Raw genomic sequence first — 24,443 nt, 5'->3', positions numbered from 1 at the left:
TGTCTGTTTTTTTTTACTGTCATCACAGATGAAAAGTATTAATACATGTCTATGGGTCCGTGAACAATTACAGAGTGAACACACATGATAGCAGTGTACGGCATCGGTATACAGTCTGAGGACTGTCCGTGATTAACATTGCAAAATATAGGATAAGCTTTGTAACTTATCTATATGTGAAAAATGACCACAGAGTGAGGGCGCGCTGGACCACAGAGTGAGGGCGCGCTGGACCACAGAGTGAGGGCACGCTGGACCACAGAGTGAGGGCGCGCTGGACCACAGAGTGAGGGCGCGCTGGACCACAGAGTGAGGGCACGCTGGACCACAGAGTGAGGGCACGCTGGACCACAGAGTGAGGGCACGCTGGACCACAGAGTGAGGGCACGCTGGACCACAGAGTGAGGGCACGCTGGACCACAGAGTGAGGGCACGCTGGACCACAGAGTGAGGGCACGCTGGACCACAGAGTGAGGGCACGCTGGACCACAGAGTGAGGGCACGCTGGACCACAGAGTGAGGGCACGCTGGACCACAGAGTGAGGGCACGCTGGACCACAGAGTGAGGGCACGCTGGACCACAGAGTGAGGGCACGCTGGACCACAGAGTGAGGGCACGCTGGACCACAGAGTGAGGGCACGCTGGACCACAGAGTGAGGGCACGCTGGACCACAGAGTGAGGGCACGCTGGACCACAGAGTGAGGGCACGCTGGACCACAGAGTGAGGGCTCGCTGGACGACAGATTGAGGGCTCGCTGGACGACAGAGTGAGGGCGCGCTGGACGACAGAGTGAGGGCGCGCTGGACGACAGAGTGAGGGCGCGCTGGACGACAGAGTGAGGGCGCGCTGGACGACAGAGTGAGGGCGCGCTGGACGACAGAGTGAGGGCGCGCTGGACGACAGAGTGAGGGCGCGCTGGACGACAGAGTGAGGGCGCGCTGGACGACAGAGTGAGGGCGCGCTGGACGACAGAGTGAGGGCGCGCTGGACGACAGAGTGAGGGCGCGCTGGACGACAGAGTGAGGGCGCGCTGGACCAATCACTGAGGGCGCGCTGGACCAATCACTGAGGGCACGCTGGTCCAAACACTGAGGGCACGCTGGTCCAAACACTGAGGGCACGCTGGTCCAAACACTGAGGGCACGCTGGTCCAAGCACTGAGGGCACGCTGGTCCAAGCACTGAGGGCACGCTGGTCCAAGCACTGAGGGCACGCTGGTCCAAACATTGAGGACACACTGGTCCAATCACTGAGGGCACATGTAACTTTTTTTTTTGCATATATGAAAAACAGACATCTGAATGAGGCCTTAGACATTCAGTTAGCAGATTGGCATCTGGAATATAAAGAGTTAACTCTGAATTCAGAGAGAGGAAAGGATGATTCATGAGTTGGCATTTGTCAGGTAAAATATGGAAACAAGCTAAGCTTTGCCCACAAATGAAATACTGATTCATGTCCTTTGGTATTCATGTGGAATTTAATTGGAATTAAAAATATTAAAGTCAATTCATTATAAAGCGGACGATGAGGGCCCAGCGAAAACAGCTGTCAGGGGTCAGGGCACAGGCGCAGTAAAACAAAGCCACAGATTTCATTTCTCCCTGTGAGATCTGGAAGCCATCCAAGTTGCAAATACCCATTGGCATTGAGCTAAATGCTTCGCTCTGAATACATGGCTCTATTAACTTATTTCTATAAAGAGACTGATGATCTATGAATTATAGGGCCGGGCTAAGCTTACCGAATATCCCAGACTACAGAACCAGTGTTTCTGAGAAAACCAGATCTGCCATATTGATGCAGATACAAGAAGCAGCATGGAGGGCAAAGGGGTCATTTGCAACCTCCTTTATACTGACATGTATATAATGTACGGTATATATTTACATGAGTGAGGCCTAAATGTTCATGTTGCATATAATAATGTTCCTTAATTTGACTTGTAGGAAATGTTTAGTCTCTTGAAGGCTAGGCTATTTCTTTGGCTTCCATACACATTGGACTAAAGTGATCTGAGCCTGCTGATATCGGTGGTGTCGTCCCAACAGTCTAATGTATGAGGGAACCTCCCAACTCCCTCCCGATAGATGATGTTGAGGGAGAGAAGGATCTGGCTTTTAGAAGTGCCAACGGTGGAACCTTTTGTTCTCTGAGAGATAAGCCGCAGCGCCTCTCATAAAGTCAGAGCCAAACTCTCCTGTATCAGAGGAGATGGCTGTCAGCCAAATGATGGCACTGTGCACATCTATCTTATTTGACTGGGGTGCTCTAGTGGTGGCCATTAGTGACCTTTGTGTGAGACTTTGCCTGTTTTGGTAGGATTAGGTGAAATTATTCCGAATGCTTACTAGACCTCCATTAAAATTTCTCAGTTGCTGTTTAATCTAATGCATGAATAAAATGTTTTTAAAGTGTACAAGTAATAACAGTTTATTGAGATATACAGTAACATGATAAATAAGTTTTATCTCTTGTCATCCGCAGACGCAAGAGAGTGGACATCATGGAGGATTCTCCCCTGTCTCAGGGGTCATGTGTCAGCTTCTTGAATGTAGCTCAAACCTACATGTCCAGTACCAAAGCGGAGTGTCACTATACCCTGCCGACCGGGATGAAGGGTTCTACCAGTGACTGGATCGGCATTTTTAAAGTGAGAAAGTTCCCTATGTTTTATAAATTACTTTTCACTTTCAATATAGGCGACCTAATTTTACAACAACTAGCCACTTGAACCGTCCTCTCTACTGAGCTTTTTCTTATTTGTTCACTTTATGCATACCAAGCCACCTTTTTACTACTAGAGTTGTGCAACACATGCAGCAGCGGTGCCGAACTGCTGATCATCCGGTACGTTTCATGTATCCGGGTTCCCACTGTAGCTTATTCGGTAAGCGCTATAGCTTGTCGAATAAGGAGGGACCCGATCAAATTCGCTCAACTCTATTTACTACATGGTAGCCGCCTCTTTACTACACGCAAGTCGCCTCTTAACTACACGACAGCCGCCTGTATACTACACGGTAGTCATGGGATTTGAAGAGGATGTTTATCTAGTTAGATTTCTGGTTCAAAAAATGGGAATTTCCATTGTTCACATTTACAGTTCTGTGAAAAAGTGTTTGCCCCCTTCCTGATTTCCTATTCTTTTGCATGTTTGTCATACTTAAATTTAAATGTTTCAGATCACCAAACAAATTTAAATATTAGACAAAGATAACACAAGTAAACACAAAATGCAGTTTTTTTTAAATGAAGGTCTTTTATTTTAAAGGGAAAAAGAAATCCAAATCTACAGGGCCTTGTATGAAAAAGTGAATCCCCCCTCCACTACTACCAATTAAAACATAAATTAACTGTGGTGTATCACATCTTTTGGAAACGGAGTTCAAATTCCCTAGCCACACCCAGGCCTGATTACTGCCATACATGTCCTCAATCAAGAAATCACTTAAATAGGACCTGCCTGACAAAGTGAAATAGAACAAAAGATCCTCGAAAGCTAGGCATCATGGCATGATACAGAGAAATCCTGGAACAAATGAGAAACAAAGTAATTGAGATCAGTCTGGAAAAGGTTATAAAGCCATTTCTAAAGCTTTGGGACTGCAGCGAACCACAGTGAGAGCCATTATCCACAAATGGTGAAAACATGTAACTGTGGTGAACCTTCTCATGAGTTGCCGGTCGACCAAAATTACCCCAAGAGCGAAGCGATAACTCATCCAAGAGGTCACAAGAGACCCCACAACAACATCCAACAAATTGCAGGCTTCACTTGCCTCCGTTAAAGTCAGTGTTCATGACTCCACTATAAGAAGGAGACTGGTCAAAAATCTCCTGCATGGCAGAGTTTCAAGATGAAAACCACTGCTGAGCAATAATAACATAAAGGCTCGTCTCAGTTTTTCCAGAAAACATCTTGATGATTACCAAGACTTTTGGAAGAATACTCTGAGGAATGACGAGACAAAAGTTAAACTTTTTGGAAGATGTATGTCTCATTACATCTGGCGTAGAAGTGAAACAGCATTTCAGAAAATGAACATCATACTAACAGTAAAATATGGTGGTGGTAGTGTGATGGCCTGGGGCTGTTTTCCTGCTTCAGGCCCTGGAAGACCTGCTGTGGTAAATGGAACCATGAATTCTGCTGTCTACCAAAAAATCCTGAAGGAGAATGTCCGTCCATCTCTTCATGACCTCAAGCTGAATCGTACTTGGGTTATGCAGCAGAACAATAATCTATAGCACATCAGCAAGTTCATCTCTGAATGGCTTAAGAAAAGCAAAATTAAGACTTTGGAGTGACCTAGTCAAAGTCTTGACCTTATTCCGATTGAGATGCTGTAGCATGACCTAATAAAGGCAGTTCATGCTCTGAAACCCTCAAATGTGGCTGAATTATAACAATTCTGCAAAGATAAGTGAACCAAAATTCCTCCTGAGCATTGTAAAAGCTCATTGCCAGTTATCCCATTGCTTGATTGCAGTTGTAGTTGCTAATGGGTGGCCCAACCAGTTATTCGGTTAAGGGAGCAATCACTTTTTCACACAGGGCCCTGTAGTTTTGGATTTCTTTTCCTCTTAATAATTAAAACCGTCATTTAAAAACTGCATTTTGTGTCATCTTTGTCTAATATTTGTATTTATTTGATGAGCTGAAACATTTTCAGTGTGACAAACATGCAAAAGAACAGGAAATCAGAAAGGGGGCAAATACTTGCACACAACTATATATATCAGCAGGATATTCCATACATTTATAATAGAGGTGGATCCCATCAATGAGCAACACATCTGTGTAGAAGGGGTGTAGAAGGGGACCCTGACATGGGCAGGTAGCAGTAGATGATGAAAATTCTAATACAAATGAATGCAGAATGACAGCTATGTACATCAGGGCACCGTTCTCCAGATAGATGCAGGTCCCATTTCTCGAATCCACATCTACTTTACATTTATGGCATATCCATATGCCAGAATTGTGCTAGATAGGCTAGACAAATCATTGCGTCCATATTATCATCCATCTTTCCCTAAAGTCTATGTATAGAAACTTGTATAATACAGCATTTTCCCAAAGGCCTAAGGGAATCTTATAAATGTTTTCTGGAGAAACACTTGATAAGTCATGTTCTCTCTCCATCACAGGTGGAAGCGTCTTCTATAAAGGACTATGAAACGTTTGTCTGGGCTGTCTCCTCTGAAGCACTTGCAGATGAGTCAGAATCTTACTGCAGCGTTCAATTTCAAGGTGAGAAAAGTCTCATTGGGAAGTAATCATTTGACCTCTGTGCTTGTTGCATCTGAGCCTTTGTTATGCACATCAGGAATATTGCCGCACGTATACTTCTAGTAGAAGGCTTGATGTTTGCCTCCGCTAGTTAATCACTTGGGGGTTCATCCCTGTGGAAGTTGTGTCCCTGTCTGGTATTGTACGATGCCATTTCCATCCTGCTTTTTGCAGAGACTTTGCCCTTGCCAGGTAACACCACAAGCAGCTCTGTAGATTACAAGAAAATAAAACAAAATCGCTTTTGTGAGTAATTTGAGAAGCAATTTCATGTCATGTTTTTCAAAACTTATTCTCCCACAGCCTGTTACTTACCACGGCCTGGGGAGCAGCAGTATCATTTTCGCTATGTGGATCACCATGGAGTGGTGAAAGGAATCAGTGAATCTTTTGTGTTCAGTGTACCACGTCCCATGGAAGACCTAGTCACGCTAGAAGACGAGGAAACGTCCATGGACATGATCTTGGTCATCCCTAAAGCGACTTTCTTGCAGGTACCGATTCTATGATTCTATAAGTATTATAGCAAACCAGCAATGTGTACATTCGGAAAAGTCCTTCTGAAACAGATAGGTAATACTCACCATTACTGTTGCTTACTGTGTAATGTGAGTTAGAAAAATGGTCATGTCTTGTCCAAATTGAGCCCCTAGTGTCAAGTAAGCGATATAAGATGATCCAGGTCTCCGAGTAAGCTAGCCCATGGTTTGTTAATTGCTTTGCGTGACGACTTCCTTCTGTTGGCAAAGACGTAATGAATTATAAGCTCATACAAGGGAAAACAGAGTGCACGTGATGGAGAGTTCGAAACTTTGTAGCAGTGTATGAATGATGTGGAATCTCATCCATCAATGGGTCGGAATAATTGATAAGAGTAAATTATGGTGACAGCTTCAGTGAAAAGTGCCAGTCTTATCCATCGTACTATGTTTAACCCCTTAGTGACGGAGCCAATTTGGTACGTAATGACCAGGCCAATTTACAATTCTGACCACTGTCACTTTATGAGGTTATAGCTCTGGAACGCTTGAATGTATCCCACCGATTCTGAGTTTGTTTTTTCGTGACATATTGTACTTCATGTTTCTTCAATATAACTTGCGTTTATTTATGAAAAAAGCAGAAATTTTGCAAAAATGTAGAACATTTTGCAATTTTCAAACTTTTCATTTTAGTACACTTAAATCAGAGAGAGGTGTCACGCAAAATAGTTAATAAATAACATTTCCCACATGTCTGCTTTACATCAGAACAATTTTGGAAAAAAACTTTTTCTGTTAGTACGTTATAAGGGTTAAAAGTTGACCAGCGATTTCTTAATTTTCCAACAAAATTTACAAAACCATTTTTTCTCTAATCCCCTCCACGACAGCACATAGGAGGTTGCCTCCCCATCCTGATTAGGGACAGGACACAAGAGGTTAAATAGCCCTCCCCTTCCTCTAATCCCCAGTGTTTTCCTGTCCCTAACAGGAATGAAGAGGTTCTATGTGCTCAGTGGATGGGGCCGGCGAGATCCCGGAGTTTTTTCCCCTTACCGTGAGCCGGGCAGCCGGGGTCGATTATCCCGCACCTTCATCCCCCTATGCTGCTCCCGCCGCTGGCGGGACCTGCACCATCCTCCGGCGCTTCGGCAGGCTGGATGGTGAGTGAGGCTGGGGGCCTCCCGTAGCTCCCCAGCCCGGGATTCGCTCCCCCCGCATGCCTGTCTTTCCTGAGCGGCATGCACCGGAAGTGACGCGCACCACCGGGCCCGAAGACACGACATCACTTTCTCCCTGCGTTCCACAGTGGAACGCACCGCCATCTTGGCGGGAAATTTAAAATTGAAAAGAAAAAAAAAGGGAAAGAGAGGAAGAAACAGGTGGCACCAGGAACTTAGGGGGGAGCGATCTCATCCGATTGGATGAGGTAAAGGAAGCTGGATCTCGGTTCCTATTTAACCCCTTAACCCCGAAGGGTGGTTTGCACGTTCATGACCGGGCCAATTTTTACAATTCTGACCACTGTCCCTTTATGAGGTAATAACTCTGAAACGCTTCCATGGATCCTGGTGATTCTTACATTGTTTTCTCGTGACATATTGTACTTCATGCTAGTGGTAAAATTTCATTCATATAACTTGCGTTTATTTGTGAAAAAAACGGAAATTTGGCGAAAATTTTGAAAATTTTGCAATTTTCCAACTTTGAATTTTTATGCCCTTAAATCACAGAGATACGGCACACAAAAAACTTGATAAGTAACATTTCCCACATGTTTACTTTACATCAGCACAATTTTGGAACCAGATTTTTTTTTTGTTAGGCAGTTATAAGGGTTAAAAGTTGACCAGTGATTTCTCATTTTTGCAACACCATTTTATTTTTACGGACCACATCACATTTGAAGCCACTTTGAGGGGACTATATGATAGAAAATACCCAAAGTGACACCATTCTAAAAACTGCACCCCTTAAGGTACTCAAAACCACATTCAAGAAGTTTATTAACCCTTCAGGTGCTTCACAAGAATTTTTTGAATATTTAAAAAAAAATGAACATTTAGCTTTTTTTCACAAAAAAAATACTTCAGGTACAATTTTTTTTATTTTACCAAGGGTAAAAGGAGAAATTGGACTGGAAAAGTTATTGGGCAATTTGTCCGGAGTACGCTGATACCTGATATGCGGGGGGGGAACCACTGTTTCGGCGCATGACAGAGCTCAGAAGGGAAGGAGCGCCGTTTGACTTTTTCAATGCAAAATTGGCTGGAATTCAGATCGGATGCCATGTCACGTTTGGAGAGGCCCTGATGTACCTAAACAGTGGAAACCCCCCACAAGTGACCCCAGTTTGGAAACTAGACCCCCCCCAAGGAACTTATCTAGATATGTGGTGAGAACTTTAAACCCATAAGGGCTTCACAGAAGTTTATAACGTACAGCGGTACAATTAAAAAAATCATTTTTTCCACAAAAATGATCTTTTCACCCTCAATTCTTACTTTTCCAAGGGTACCAGGACCCTAAAAGTTATTGTGCAATTTGTCTTGAGTACGCTGATACCCCATATGTGGGTGTAAACAACTATTTGGACGCATGGCAGAGCTCGGAAAGGAAGCAGCGCCATTTGACGTTTTTTGGCTAGAATTGAGATCGGACACCATGTCGCGTTTGGAAAGCCCCTGATGTACCTAAACAGTGGAATCCCCCCACAAGTGACCCCATTTTGGAAACTAGACCCCCTAAGGAACTTATCTAGATGTGTGGTGAGCACTTTGAACCCCCCAGTGCTTCACAAAAGTTTATAACGCCCGGGCGTGAAAATAAAAAAATTCGTATTTTTTCCACAAACATGATCTTTTAGTCACCAATTTTTTTATTTTCCCAAGGGTACCAGGATAAAATGGACCCCAAGAGTTGTTGTCCAATTTGTCCTGAGTACGCTGATACCTCATATGTGGGAGAAAACTACTGTATAGGCACACGTCGGGGCTCGGAAGGGAAGTAGTGACGTTTTGGAATGCAGACTTTGATGGAATGGTCTGCGGATGTCATGTTGCCTTTGGAGAGCCTCTGATGCACCTAAACAGTGGAAACCCCCCACAGATGACACCATTTTGGAAACTAGACCCCCTAAGGAACTTATCTAGATGTGTGGTGAGCACTTTGAACCCCCAAGTGCTTCACAGAAGTTTATAACGCCCAGGCGTGAAAATAAAAAAATCATATTTTTTTTTCACAAAAATGATATTTTTGCCCCCAATTTTTTATTTTCCTAAGGGCAACAGGAGAAATTGGACCCCAAAAGTTGTTTTGCAATTTGTCCTGAGTAGGCTGATACCCCATATGTGGGGGTAAAACACTGTTTGGGCGCATGGCAGAGCTTGGAAATGAAGGAGTACCATTTGACTTTTTCAACGCAGAATTGGCTGGAATTGAGATCAGACGCCATGTTGCGTTTGGAGAGCACCTGATGTACCCAAACAGTGGAAACCCCCCAATTCTAACTCCAACCCTCATCTCAGCCCTAGCCCTAACCCTAATGGGAAAATGGAAATAAATACTTTTTTTAATTTTATTATTTTTCCCTAACTAAGGGGGTGATAACGGGGGGTTTGATTTACTATTTATGGCAGTTTTTATGTTTGACAGCTGTCACACGCTAAAAGACGCTTTTTATTGTAAAAATAGTTTTTGCATCACCACATATTGAGAGCTATAATTTTTCCATATTTTGACCCACTGAGACATGTGAGGTCTTATTTTTTTGCGGGATGAGTTGATGCTTTTATTGGTATGATGTTCGGGCACGTGACTTTTTGATCGCTTTTTATTCCGATTTTTGGGACGCAGAATGAACAAAAACCAGCGTTTCATGAATTTCTTTTGGGTGGTGCGTTTACAGCGTTCCGCTTGCGGTAAAATTGATAAAGCGGTTTTATTCTTCGGGTCAGTACGGTTGCAGCGATACCTCATTTATGTCAGTTTTTTATGTTTTGGCGCTTTTATGCAATAAAACAATTTTATATAAAAAATAATTATTTTTGCATCGCTTTATTCTGCGAGCTATAACTTTTATATTTTTTCTCTGATGATGCTGTATGGCGGCTCGTTTTTTGCGGGACAAGATGACGTTTTCAGCGGTACCATGGATATTTATATGTGTCTTTTTGATCGCACATTATTGCACTTTTTGTTTGGCGGTATGATAATAAAACATTATTTTTTGCTTTGTTTTTTATTTTTATTTTTTAAGGGGTTCTCTAAAATGGTTAACTAATGGGACAGTTTTATAGGGCAGGTCGTTACGGACGCGGCAATACCAAATATGTGTACTTTTATTGTTTTTTTTTTTTATTTCCAGAAAATGAATTTATTAGGGAACGCTTTATTTTTTTTTATTTATTTAGAAATTTTTTTAAAATTATTTTTACACTTTACACATCACTGTCCTGTGACAGATCGCTGATCTGTCACATCACAGATCACTGTAACAGATCAGCAATCTGTCACAGGCATTGAAGCAGACTTCCTCTTGCCTGCGCTTTGCAGGCACTGAGGAAACCAGCTCCCTGTAGGCCCCCGAAGGTCCCCGTCGCCATCTTGGATCCAGGGACCTGCAGGGAAGGAGGCCCCCGCAGCAGCGCTGCACATTGCGCTGCTGTGGGGGGCTCAGGGAAGCACGGAGAGATCCCCCTCCCTGCCGATGCTTCCTTTTATCCCCCGGTACACCGCGATCGTGTTTGATCGCGGTGTGCAAGGGGTTAACGTGTCGGGGCGGTCCGTGACCGCCCCTGACACATTGTGCCGGGTGTCAGCTGTGATAATCAGCTGACACCCGGCCGCGATCAGCGGCGCTCACCACGTGGGCGCCGCTTATTGCTGTGACGTACTATCCCATCCCTGGGAATTAAGTCCCAGGGCACATGGACGGGATAGTACGTCACATGGCAGAAAGGGGTTAAGGACCTTGATGGAAGACGCCATAAGGTAGGACTAACGACTGCATGATGGATGCGTCTTCCCTGAAAGCTGCTTCTGCAGAGCCCAGCTCAAACCCTGGCCCAGTGAGTACACTCGGAAAAGGGTATATACCTTTTTGGTTTAGGACCCACCCTTAGGGGCCCCCCTCCTTTTCTCTCTTTCAGGGAGACAAGGATCCTACACCAAAAACAGAAGAAAAACCTACAAGCCGAAAATGCGCCATCTGTAGGAAAAAAACTCTCCTCCGATTATAAAAAGACATTGTGCCAGCAGTGCACGGCAAAAATCGTACGGGAGGAACAACCATCCCTGATAGAGGAATTAAGAGGGATGGTGCGACAGGAAATCCAGTTGTCCCTGACTACCTTCTCCCAGTCATCCGGGGGGGTGTCCTCAACATCAAGTAAGAGGAAATACGCCCCTGAGGACATCTCAGATTCAGAACCTGAATCATCGGTTTCGGCGGACTGGAGGGAAGAGGGTGAACTAACCCCAGCCCAGTCAGAGGATGATAAGAAGTGGTTCTTTTCCTCAGAGGATATGGAGGAACTACTCTCAGCAGTCAGGAGCACAATGGGAGTAGAAGAAGATAGAGCACCCCGCTCAGTGCAGGATGACCTATTTGGCGGCCTGAAATCCAGGAAGAAAATGGTTTTCCCTATCCATGATAATATCCAGAGTCTAATCCTGGAAGAATGGGAACTCCCGGAAAAGAAGCTAAGTATCCCGGGCGAAATGAGGGATCGATTTCCCCCGGACGAAGAAGCTGCGAAACCTTGGACTGAGATTCCAAAAGTGGATATCCAGGTAGCCAGAGTAGCTAAAAAGACTATGCTACCCTTCGAGGACTCCTCGCAGCTGAAAGACCCGCTGGACCGGAAGATGGATAGCCTATTGAGGAAGTCCTGGGAAGCCTCAGCGACTTCCTTGAAAACAAATGTGGCATCGGCCTGTGTAACTAGGACCCTATACCTCTGGCTTCAGCAGCTAAGAGACCATATAAAAAGGGGAACTTCGAAGGAAGATCTCCTAGCTTCTCTATCACTTCTACAGAAGGCAGCCGCCTTTTTAGCAGACTCCTCAGCGGAGTCGGTCCGTATTGCAGCAAGAACGTCCGTGCTTTCCAACACCACTCAAAGGGCCCTATGGCTAAAAATGTGGAGTGGAGATATCCTATCAAAATCAAAATTATGCTCTATCCCATTCAAGGGCGAATATGTATTTGGCCCGGCATTGGACGAACTATTAGAGAAGGTGACCGACAAGAAGAAAAACCTTCCCGAGCCGAAACCACCAAAGAAAAAACCCTATCATCCACCCCAGGCTCAAACCCCGCAATACAGGGGTAAAGGGAAAACGGGACGTTGGAGCTACCCAAAAGGTGGAAGAGGCAGGAATATTTTTCACGACTCCCGTTCAGACAGAGATAAAAAATGACGCCAAGCAAGTAAGGAGCAGAATCGCAGATTACTTCCCGAGATGGCAGGAGATAACGAATCAAAGAATCCTGGACTCGGTCAGATGGGGAGAAAAAAATAGAATTCTCCTCCAGCCACCCGCAAAACTTCCGTCAGCAAGACTTCAAAAAGTTCTACACTGTGAGCTCCAAAAGATGCTATCATCAGCGGTAATCTCTCCAGTCCCAGAACTGGAACAGGGTCAGGGCCACTACTCCCGGCTGTTCTTAGTAAAAAAAGCCAAGTGGGAAATACCGGGTCATCATCACCCTGAAGAAGCTAAACCAACATGTCCGGTACCAACGCTTCAAGATGGAATCGATAAAGACTACGATACCACTGATTGGACGAGACTTTGCTATGGCCACCATAGATCTCCAAGAGGCTATTACCACGTTCCCATTCATCCATCCCATTGGCAATATCTAAGGTTCGCAGTCACTCTAGACACGGAAGTACACCACTTCCAATTCAGAGTTCTACCCTTCGGCATCTCTTCGGCACCCCGAACATTTACAAAGATAATGGCAGAAGTGGTAGCATTCCTCAGAGAGAAAGATATATGTGTCGTCCCTTACTTAGACGACCTCCTGGTCTTGGCTCCCTCCAACACCATTCTAAGACTCCTTTTGGAAGTGCATTGAGCAGCAAGGTGGTGTGCTGGTAAAAGGGGAAAAAAAAAACAAAACTCTTTTAAATCTTCTTCCTGAGCGAGTGTGAACGAGCTGAGTGTGACCTGAGCGTAAGTGCGAACTGTGGTAAGTGTGTGACTTGAAATTCAGTGACTTTAGATTCAGGGAGTTTCCAAGGGAGGTCTTACTGAATTGCTGTTATATTAATTCTTTTTTATTTATTTTTGCTTATCTTATTGTCTGGTGCAATCCCCATTAGGATGTGCTCCACTATTGCCAATGCCATCCAGTGCACGTCTTGCCGCATGTATGAAATCCTTGAACAGCCGGTCGAGGGTGCATACTGCTGTGCAAGATGTGAGCACGTTGTGCATTTGGAAGCCCAGATACTGGATCTAAATGTGCAGCTGGCAACACTGAGATCCATAGACAATATGGAAAGGAGTCTTCTGCTCACTGAGCAGACGCTCAATGGGATAGATGAGGGGGGGGATGCTAGGTTGGAGCTGCAGGACAATGAAGCAGCTAGCTGGGTGACAGTTAGAAGGCGGGGTAGAGGGAAGAGCACCAGGGAGGCTAGTCCTGATCTGGCACACCCCAATAAGTTTGCTAAGTTGGCAGATGAGGGGAGTGTTAGTGCAGGAGTAGCACTGCTGCAGCAAGGCATGTCCTCTGAAAGCCGGAGGAGTGTCTGCTCCAGTAAGGGGGGAAATAGGAGAGCAGGGCAGGCCAGACAGGTTCTGGTAGTGGGAGACTCAATTATTAGGGGAACAGATAGGGCAATCTGTCACAAAGACAGGGATCGTCGAACGGTGTGCTGCCTACCTGGCGCTCGAGTCCGACACATCGCTGAGCGGGTTGACAGATTACTGGGAGGGGCTGGAGAGGATCCAGCGGTCATGGTGCACATTGGCACAAATGACAAAGTTAGAGGTAGGTGGAAGGTCCTTAAAGATGATTTCAGGGAATTAGGCTGTAAGCTTAAAGCAAGGACCTCCAAGGTGGTATTTTCGGAAATACTTCCTGTACCACGTGCCACACCAGAGAGGCAACGGGAGATTAGGGAGGTTAATAAGTGGCTCAGGAATTGGTGTAGGAAGGAGGGGTTTGGGTTCCTGCAGAACTGGGCCGACTTCTCAGTTGGCTACAGGTTCTACGCTAGGGACGGGCTGCACCTCAATGGGGAGGGTGCCGCTGTGCTGGGGGAGAAAATGGCTAGAAGGTTGGAGGAGTGTTTAAACTAGGGACGGGGGGGGAGGGTATTCCTTTTATAGGAGGGGAAGACAGTGCAGATAGAGACCTGGGCACAAATAATGACATTGGGGGTGGAGGTGGCATGGGGGGTGGGGTTAGAACAGTTAATAATTTAAGAAAGAATAGAGGTACAGAGAGATACATAAAGTGCATGTATACTAATGCCAGAAGTCTCGCCAACAAAATGGAGGAATTGGAGTTAATGTTGTTGGAACATAATTATGACATGGTGGGGATATCTGAGACATGGCTGGACGAGAGCCAAGACTGGGCGGTTAATTTACAGGGCTATAGTCTGTTCAGAAATGACCGAACAAATAAGCGAGGGGGAGGCGTGTGTTTATATGTAAAATCATCCTTAAAACCCATCCTTCGTGATAATATATATGAATCTAATGAAAATGTAGAGATAAGGGGAGGGGGGAAAAATAATAAATTACTGATAGGGGTTTGTTATAAGTCTCCAAAAATTATGGAAGCAACAGAGAATATCCTCATAAAGCAAATAGATGAAGCTGCGACTCAAGGAGAAGTCATTATTATGGGGGACTTCAACTACCCTGAAATACATTGGGGAACAGAAACCTGCAGTTCCATCAAAGGTTATGGGTTTTTGACTACTATGAGAGACAATTACCTTTCACAACTGGTTCAGGACCCAACAAGAGGGGGGGCACTGCTAGACCTCGATGGTTACGTCGATGGTGCCATCAGCAACGATTTGGATTTCTGGATCACGGAGTGAACTACTTATACGATGGACTACTTGCTAGAGATGGGGTGCACCTTACGAAGACTGGAAAGCATGTATTTGGAAGTCGCCTTGCTACACTTGTAAGGAGAGCTTTAAACTAGAACAACATGGGAAGGGAAGCAAAAGACCAGAAAAAGCCATACACCTGACAAATGCTATTGAGAACTCTGCTATTAGAACTGCTATTAGAAGTGGAAAGGAAGAACAAAGACGAAAGAATCTAATTAATAAAAATATTGGAGAAAGAGAAACCAATCACAAACTAAAATGTTTCTATACTAATGCACAAAGCATGGGCAACAAACAAGGAGAATTGGAACTACTAACACAGGAAAAGAAATATGATGTCATTGGAATCACTGAAACTTGGTGGGACAATACACATGATTGGAATACAAGACTAGAAGGATACAACTTATTTGCAAGAAATAGACTTGATAAACCAGGAGGGGGTGTCGCATTGTATGTTCGAAACGCGTATATCTGCACAGAGATTGAAGCTTCAGAGACTGGGAGTTCTGTGGAAACTGTTTGGGTAAGAATACAAGGACAGAACAATGGAAAGGACACCATTGTAGGCATTTACTACAGGCCGCCTGTGCAAGCCGAAGATATAGATGAACTCTTTATGCATCAGATGGCCAAGTTCTCCAAAAAATATGACATGGTTGTCATGGGAGATTTCAACTATCCAGACATTTGTTGGGAATCTCTCTCAGGCAAAACTAACAGGTCAAGGAAATTCTTATCCTCTCTTGCTGACAACTTTATCTTCCAAAAGGTAAGGGAGAAAACAAGGGGAACTGCTACCTTGGATCTAATCCTTATAAACAGGGAGGAAATGGTTGAGGAGGTAAAAGTGGCTGGGACCCTAGGAGGTAGCGACCATGCTATTTTAGAATTTTGGATAACTAGAGGCGGAAGACCTGTGAAGACTCAGACGTCAAGGTTAGATTTCAGAAAGGCAGATTTTAAGGGATTCAGAAAGAGAATTGGAGGGATCCAATGGCTGGATATCCTTAAAGACAAAAATGTCCAGGAAGGATGGGAAATCTTGAAAAATGAAATTCTCAATGCACAGTTGTTAACAATTCCGAAAAGAGGGAAGAATAGGAAGCATTTAAGGAAACCAGGATGGATGAACAAAGAACTTAAGCACATGCTAAAAAGGAAGAAAAAAATGTTTATAAAATGGAAAGAGGGAGGCATATCTAAAGAAGAATATAATGCTGTCTGCAGAACCTGCAGGGCACAAATCAGATTATCTAAAGCTGAAAATGAACTGAGGCTTGCAAGAGATGTCAAAAGCAATAATAAAGGATTTTGGGGATATGTCAAAAGTAAAAGAAAAGTCAAAGATGCTATAGTATTTTTACAGGATGAAAATGATGAAATGGTAAGACAGGATGTTGAGAAGGCTGAACTTTTAAATTCCTATTTTGCATCTGTTTTCTCTCAGAAAGGAAATGCAACATCAACTGTTATTCACTGTCCTATTAAGGGAATAGAAGAATCCAGGATATCTATAAACAGAAAGATAGTGAGGAAACACTTAGCTAACCTAAATGAATTCAAGTCTCCAGGTCCAGATGAATTACACCCCAGAGTACTGAAGGAGATAGCAGAAGAAATTTTTGAACCCCTCTCCATAATCTTTGAAAATTCTTGGAGAACAGGAGAAGTGCCAGAAGACTGGAGAAGAGCAAATGTTGTTCCTATCTTCAAAAAGGGGAAGAAGGTGGACCCAGGCAACTATAGGCCGGTGAGTCTGACTTCTATACCAGGAAAGATCTTTGAACAAATTATTAAACAACATGTATGTCAATACCTGGATAAGAATGAAGTGATTAAACAGAGTCAGCATGGGTTTGTAACTGATAAGTCATGTCAGACTAACTTAATTTCCTTCTATGACGGTATCACTGATTGGGTGGATCAAGGAAATGCTGTAGATATAGTATATCTTGACTTCAGCAAAGCATTTGACAAAGTCTCTCATACAATCCTTATTGAAAAAATGACTAAGTATGGAATGGACAAGGCAACTGTTAGGTGGATTCATAACTGGCTTAGTGATCGGACCCAAAGAGTGGTCGTAAATGGCTGCACATCCACTTGGAAGAATGTCTCAAGTGGGGTACCACAGGGCTCTGTCCTGGGCCCTGTATTGTTCAACATCTTTATCAACGATTTAGATGAAGGAATTGAGGGTAAACTGATTAAATTTGCTGATGACACAAAGCTAGGAGGGATAGCTAATACTAGAGAGGAGAGAGAGATGATTCAAAAAGATTTAAATAAACTGGAGAAGTGGGCAGCAACTAACAGAATGGTTTTTAACAGGGAGAAATGCAAAGTACTACATCTGGGCAATAAAAATGAAAAAAGTATATATAGAATGGGAGGAATAGGGCTAAGTGACAGCACATGTGAAAAAGACTTGGGTATACTAATAGATCACAGACTGAATATGAGTCAACAGTGTGATGCAGCAGCAAAAAAGGCAAATGCAATTCTAGGATGTATTAACAGAAGCATACAGTCTAGATCACGTGAAGTCATTATTTCCCTCTACCTACTCCTCTTTGGTCAGACCTCATCTGGAATATTGTGTCCAGTTTTGGGCACCACATTTTAAAAAAGACATCAACAAACTGGAGCAAGTTCAGAAAAGAGCGACCAGAATGGTGACCGGTCTGCAAACCCTGTCTTATGAGGAAAGGTTGCAGGATTTGGGAATGTTTAGTTTGCAAAAGAGAAGACTGAGAGGAGACTTAATAGCTGTCTACAAATATCTAAAGGGCTGTCACATTGTAGAAGGATCAACTTTATTCTCATTTGCACAAGGAAAGACTAGAAGCAATGGGATGAAACTGAATGGGAAGAGACACAGATTAGATATTAGAAAAAACTTTTTGACAGTTAGAGTGATCAATGAGTGGAACAGGCTGCCACGAGAAGTGGTGAGTTCTCCTTCAATGGAAGTCTTCAAACAGAGGCTGGACAGACATCTGACTGGGATGATTTAGCGAATCCTGCTTTGAGCAGGGGGTTGGACCAGATGGCCCAGGAGGTCCCTTCCAACTCTACGATTCTATGATTCTATGACCTAATATTAACCAACAGGCCAGACCGCATATCAAATGTAAGGGTTGAGGGTCACTTGGGTAATAGTGATCACAAATTAATAAGTTTTCATGTATCCTTTAATAAGACGTGTAGTAGAGGGGTTACAAGGACACTAAACTTCAGGAAGGCAAATTTCCACCGGATGAGAGATGATCTTGGTGCAATTAACTGGGACGATATCCTGAGACATAAAAACACACAAAGAAAATGGGAGACGTTTATTAGCATCCTGAATAGGACCTGTGCACAATATATACCGTATGGGAATAAACATGCGAGAAATAGGAGGAAACCACTATGGCTAAATAGAGCTGTAAGGGGCGCAATAAGGGACAAAAATAAAGCATTTAGAGAATTAAAGCAAGTAGGTAGTGATGAGGCATTAACTAAATACAGAAGATTAAATAAATTCTGTAAAAAGCAAATCAAGACAGCAAAGATTGAGACAGAGAGACTCATTGCCAGAGAAAGTAAAAATAATCCCAAAATATTCTTTAACTACATAAATAGTAAGAAGCTAAAAAATGATAATGTTGGTCCCCTTAAAAATAGTCTGGGTGAAATGGTGGATGAGGATGAGGAAAAAGCCAATATGCTAAATAACTTTTTTTCAACAGTATTTACACAAGAAAATCCCATGACGGATAACATGATCAGGGATAAAAATTCTCCATTAAATGTCACCTGCTTAACCCAGCAGGAAGTACGGCGGCGTCTACAAATCACTAAAATTGACAAATCCCCGGGCCCGGATGGGATACACCCCCGAGTACTGCAGGAATTAAGCACAGTCATAGATAGACCACTATTTTTAATCTTTAAAGATTCCATAATAACAGGGTCTGTACCACAGGACTGGCGTATAGCAAATGTGGTGCCAATATTCAAAAAGGGGACAAAAACTGAACTTGGAAATTATAGGCCAGTAAGTTTAACCTCAACTGTGGGTAAAATCCTGGAGGGTTTTCTAAGAGATACTATACTGGAGTATCTGGAGAAGAATAACCTTATGACCCAATATCAACATGGGTTTACAAGAGACCGTTCCTGTCAGACTAATCTGATAAGCTTTTATGAAGAGGTAAGTTCCGGACTGGACCAAGGGAATGCAGTGGACGTGGTGTACATGGACTTTTCAAAAGCTTTTGATAAGGTGCCACACAAAAGGTTGATGCATAAAATGAGAACAATGGGGATAGGGGAAAATATGTGTAGGTGGGTTAAGAGCTGGCTCAGGGATAGGAAACAAAGGGTGGTTATTAATGGAGCACACTCGGACTGGGTCACGGTTAGCAGTGGGGTACCACAGGGGTCAGTTTTGGGCCCGCTTCTTTTTAACATATTTATTAATGACCTTGTAGGGGGCATAGAGAGTAGAATTTCAATATTTGCAGATGACACTAAACTCTGCAGGGTAATTAATACAGAGGAGGACAATTTTATATTACAGGAGGATTTATGTAAACTAGAAGCTTGGGCTGATAAATGGAAAATGAGCTTTAATGGGGATAAATGTAAGGTCATGCACTTGGGTAGAACGAACAAGTTGTATAATTATGTGCTTAATTGTAAAACACTGGGCAAAACAGTCACTGAAAAAGACCTGGGTGTATGGGTGGACGACAAACTCACATTTAGTGGCCAGAGTCAAGCAGCTGCTGCAAAGGCAAATAAAATAATGGGATGCATTAAAAGAGACATAGATGCTCATGAGGAGAACATAATTTTACCTCTATATAAGTCACTAGTGCGACCACACTTAGAATACTGTGTACAGTTCTGGTCTCCGGTGTATAAGAAAGACATAGCTGAACTGGAGCGGGTGCAGAGAAGAGCGACCAAGGTTATTAGGGAACTAGGGGGTCTGCAATACCAAGACAGGTTATTACACTTGGGGTTATTTAGTTTGGAGAATCGAAGGCTTAGGGGTGATCTTATTACAATGTATAAATATATGCGCGGACAATACAAAGACCTTTCTAATGATCTTTTTACTCTTAGACCTGTGACGGGGACAAGGGGGCATCCTCTACGTCTGGAGGAAAGAAGGTTTAAGCATACTCACAGACGCGGATTCTTTACTGTAAGAGCAGTGAGACTATGGAACTCTCTGCCATATGATGTTGTAATGAGTGATTCACTACTAAAATTTAAGAAGGGACTGGATGCCTTTCTTGAAAAGTATAATATTACAGGGTATATACACTAGTCTCCTTAATATTGCGTTGATCCAGGGAGCTAGTCTGATTGCCGTATGTGGAGTCGGGAAGGAATTTTTTTCCCCAATGTAAAGCCTACTGTTGCCACATGGGTTTTTTTTGCCTTCCTCTGGATCAACATGTTAGGGCAAGTTAGGATAGGATATGGGTTGAACTAGATGGACTTAAAGTCTCCCTTCAACCTTAATAACTATGTTACTATGTTACCTACAAACAGTCCTGCAGACCCTGGCGTCCCTGGGCTGGATGGTAAACATGGAAAAATCAGACCTGAATCCCTCAACCAGGAAGGTCTTTCTAGGGATCCACCTAAATTCCCACAACCAAATATCCTTTCTTCCGTCCACCAAGCAGGTAGGCGTGAAATCAAAAGTTCGGGCTCTAAAAAGTCGGAAAACAGTGGCTATAAGGTTTGCCATGTCAACACTGGGGTCAATGACTTCTTGCATCCAAGCGGTCCCCTGGGCCCAGGCCCACTCAAGGATACTCCAGAGATATATACTATCCCGCTGGAACAAAGACCCGGAGACCCTCCATACGAGAATCTCCCTACCCCAGCACGTAAAGCTGTCTCTCAACTGGTGGCTCAACCAGGGAAATCTAGCAAAAGGGACACCCTGGATACAATACCCCATGACGTCGATCACAACAGACACTAGCAAATGTGGCTGGGGAGCAGTATCGTCTCAGGGAATCTTCCAGGGACTCTGGCCCAGAGACATGGAAAAACAATCTTTCAACTACAGAGAACTGAGAGCGGTAGAAGAAGCCCTAAAGGCAGCAGAAACATCAGTCCAGGGGACCCATGTCTGGATTTACTCTGACAATATGACCACCGTGGCCCATCTACGTCATCAGGGCAGCACAAAATACGGAAGTCTGCAAAACGTTTCAGCACGGATATTCAGCTGGGCAGAACACAATCTCCAGTCCCTTTCAGCTCTCTACCTAAAAGGATCCGACAACACCGAGGCAGACTTCTTAAGCAGGACAGACAGATCCAGGGGGATGGAGCCTCAACGTCAGAGTATTCCATACCTTAACCAAAAAATGGGGTCTCCCAGAGGTAGACCTATTTGCGAGCCGGGAGAATGCCAAAATAAAGCATTACTTCTCAATAGGTCCAAACGAGAAACACTCAAGGGTGGACGCCTTCGCTCACCCGTGGAACTTCGGACTGGCATACGCCTTTCCACCGATTCCCCTAATACCAAAAACTCTGCAAAAGGTCAGGACAGACAGGGTCAACACTATCCTGATCGCCCCTCTCTGGCCAAAAAGGAGCTGGTTCGGAGCCCTAAAACTGATGAACTCAGAGGGTCCCCTGATCCTGCCCGTGGAAGGCGACCTTCTACATCAAGGTCCCATCCTTCACCCGGCTCCCCACAGCTTAAGCTTGGCAGCCTGGTTTCTGAAACCACAATCCTGAAAGCCAGAGGCCTCTCAGATGCAGTGATAGCTACCCTACAAAAGAGTAGAAAACCAATCACAAATGCCATATATTCCAAAATATGGAAGACCTTTTCAGCATGGTACGGATCCACTCCCATAGATCCCTTCCACCCCAATGTGACAAAGATCCTAGACTTCCTACAGGACGGTTTATCCAAGGGTCTGAAACCAAGCACCTTGAGGGTCCAAATATCAGCCCTAAGTTCTTTCTTCGATCAAAATCTAGCATTTCATCGATGGATCAAGAGGTTTATGTCAGCAGCTTCCAGAATCCATCCAAATAAATCCAACATGGTCTCAGCATGGGACCTGAATATAGTACTAAAGGGTCTAACGAACCCTCCATTTGAACCTATCGACCAGGCCCAGATAGATAAACTATCCTGGAAAACAGCACTACTCGTAACCCTTACAACGGCAAGAAGTCAATATGATAGAAAATACCCAAAAGTGACACCATTCTAAAACCTGTACCCCCTCAAGGTGCGCAAAACCACATTCAAGAATTTTATTAACCCTTCAGGTGCTTCATGAAAACCAAAGCAATGTGGAAGGAAAAAATGAACATTTTACTTTTTTCACAAAATAATTACTTTGGAACCCATTTTTTTTAATTTTCTCAAGGGTATCAGGAGAAAATGGACCATACAATTTGTTGTGCAGTTTCTCCTGAGCATGCCAATACCCCGTATGTGGGGGAAAGCCACTGTTTGGGTGCATGGCAGGGCTCAGAAGGGAGGTAGCACCGTTTGACTTTTTGAACGCAAAATTGGCTGGAATCAATGGTGGCGCCATGTTGCGTTTGCAGACCCCCTGAGGTACCTAAACAGTGGAACCCCCCCCAATTCTAACTTCAACCCTAATCCCAACCCACCCCTAATCCTAACCCTAACCGTTATCCCAACCTAACTTTAGCCCCAACCCTAACACTAAGTTTAGCTCAACCTTAAGTTTAGCCCAACCCTAAGGCTACTTTCACACATCAGTTTTTTGCCGTCAGGCAGGATCCGGCTATTTTTAGAAAAAACGGATCCGGCATAAATTTTGGAGAACTGTAGAAACGGATCCGTTTTTCTGCTGGATCCGTCTAGCAGGTTATATCTGTTTCCAGGGGGCTGGCCAATTGGATCTGAGCATGCGCAGACTTAAAAAAACGGATCCGGTGGCTGGATCCGTCTTTTTCTGGATCCGGCGCATTCCGGCACCCATAGACTTTCATTGTGGCAAAAAGCCGGAAGCGTCGGATCCGGCGCTTCCGGCTTTTTCGCCGGAGACAAAAAACGTTACAGTAGCCGTTTTTTCCAGACGCCGGAATGAGACAAGTAGCCGGATCCGGCAAAAAACGGATGAAACGCAATGCCATCCGGCGCGATCCGACGCTAATGCAAGTCAATGGGGAAAAACTGGATCCGGCATTGCATTTCGCCGGATCCGGTTTTACAAAAAAAAGCCGGATCGCGCCAGACGGCGAAAAACTGATGTGTGAAAGAGGCCTAACCCTAATGGAACAATGGAAATAAATACATTTTTTTATTATTATTATTATTATTATTATTTTTCTTACCTAACTAAGCGGGTGATAAAGGGAGGTTTGATTTACTATTTTTTTTATTTTGATCACTGTGATAGGGTCTATCACAGTGATCAAAATGAACCAATAGGAAAAATTTCCTGATGTTCCCAGGTGCCGGCAGATCTCGGCGGGCGCACTGCGCATGTTCCCACCATTTTCTTCCCGGAAGAAGACGCCGGCGGCTCGGGGGACTTCATGGGGGTTTGCAGGTACACCGGAGGTAGTGGAGGGGGGATCGGGGGACCCCATTTCTCTCTCCTCTGATGTGCAATCACATCAGAGGAGAGAAAAATTAAATGGGAAGTCTGATTTTGTTTTTTACGGTCACCGTTATTCCGTTAATAACGGCAATCGCAACACTGGGGTCAGTAAAAACCGACCCGAATCATGTTCTCTGGGGTCTCAGCTACCCCCAGTAGCTGAGACCCCAGAGAAATTCCGACTGGGGGGCACCATACACTTATTTCTCAGCGCCGTTAAAAAGCGGCACTGAGCCAGTAGTACCCTTAACTGCCACCGTTAAAAGGTGTGTCTGCAGTCACTATGGGGTTAATCATCCTACCACATGTATAACCCAGAAACTATTAAGAGGATGCACATCTGCAACATTTACTAGTTGAGACGCAGGAACAATGAATGAAATATTCAAGAAGGTGTCAGGAACAATGAATGAAATATTCAAGAAGGTGTCAGTGTCTTTCAGAATTCATTGGGTTTATCTGGTTATTATCGGAAGCCTCGCATACACAAAAGATCATGATCGTTTGGCTGACAATTTTCTCTCCTGACTCCTTCATACACACGGACTCTTGGCTCTTCTGATTTCTCCTGTGTTCTTTATGAGAGAGCCCCTGTCATACTTCCTTAGTGGTGGCTTATCCCAAAATCAGGAGGCCTCTATACACATTAGACTGTCATCCAAGCTTGCCGAGACATGCAGGTTTTGTCTTCATTAGTCTAATGTTTATGGTTGACTTTGGATTTTGTCCTCATACACATGAGACTAAGGTGGGCCTAACCTACTGATAGTCACAGTCTAATATGTATTGGGGCCTCCCAATTCTCCCCTGACAGATGATGTCAAAGGAGAGAAGGATCCAGCATGTTGCATTTCCAATGGCCAGTCCTTTTATTCTCCGGGAGATAAGCCACCATCGTAGGAGGTTCTCACAGAGAACACATGAGCACTCATCAGAGCCAAGCCGT

General features: G+C 44.1%; 1 protein-coding gene across 4 annotated transcripts in view; it reads left to right on the top strand.

The window, feature by feature from the left end:
* The window catches only part of CALCOCO1 (calcium binding and coiled-coil domain 1), a 69,880-nt gene that overhangs the window by 5,274 nt on the left and 40,163 nt on the right, over positions 1 to 24,443 (top strand). For all 4 annotated transcript variants that reach the window (XM_073546240.1, XM_073546239.1, XM_073546241.1 and 1 more), the window contains exons 2-4: positions 2,491 to 2,656; positions 5,158 to 5,260; positions 5,603 to 5,793. In XM_073546240.1, coding sequence (XP_073402341.1) covers positions 2,510 to 2,656; positions 5,158 to 5,260; positions 5,603 to 5,793 — 441 coding nt within the window. In that variant the 5' untranslated portion in view covers positions 2,491 to 2,509. The remainder of the gene's footprint in view (positions 1 to 2,490; positions 2,657 to 5,157; positions 5,261 to 5,602; positions 5,794 to 24,443) is intronic.

The sequence above is a fragment of the Dendrobates tinctorius genome, unplaced genomic scaffold, assembly GCF_039654945.1.
Source record: "Dendrobates tinctorius isolate UK_male_01 unplaced genomic scaffold, ASM3965494v1 ptg000145l, whole genome shotgun sequence".
NCBI classification, from domain to species: Eukaryota; Metazoa; Chordata; class Amphibia; order Anura; family Dendrobatidae; genus Dendrobates; species Dendrobates tinctorius.
This window is presented reverse-complemented; position numbering and strand designations above follow the sequence as displayed.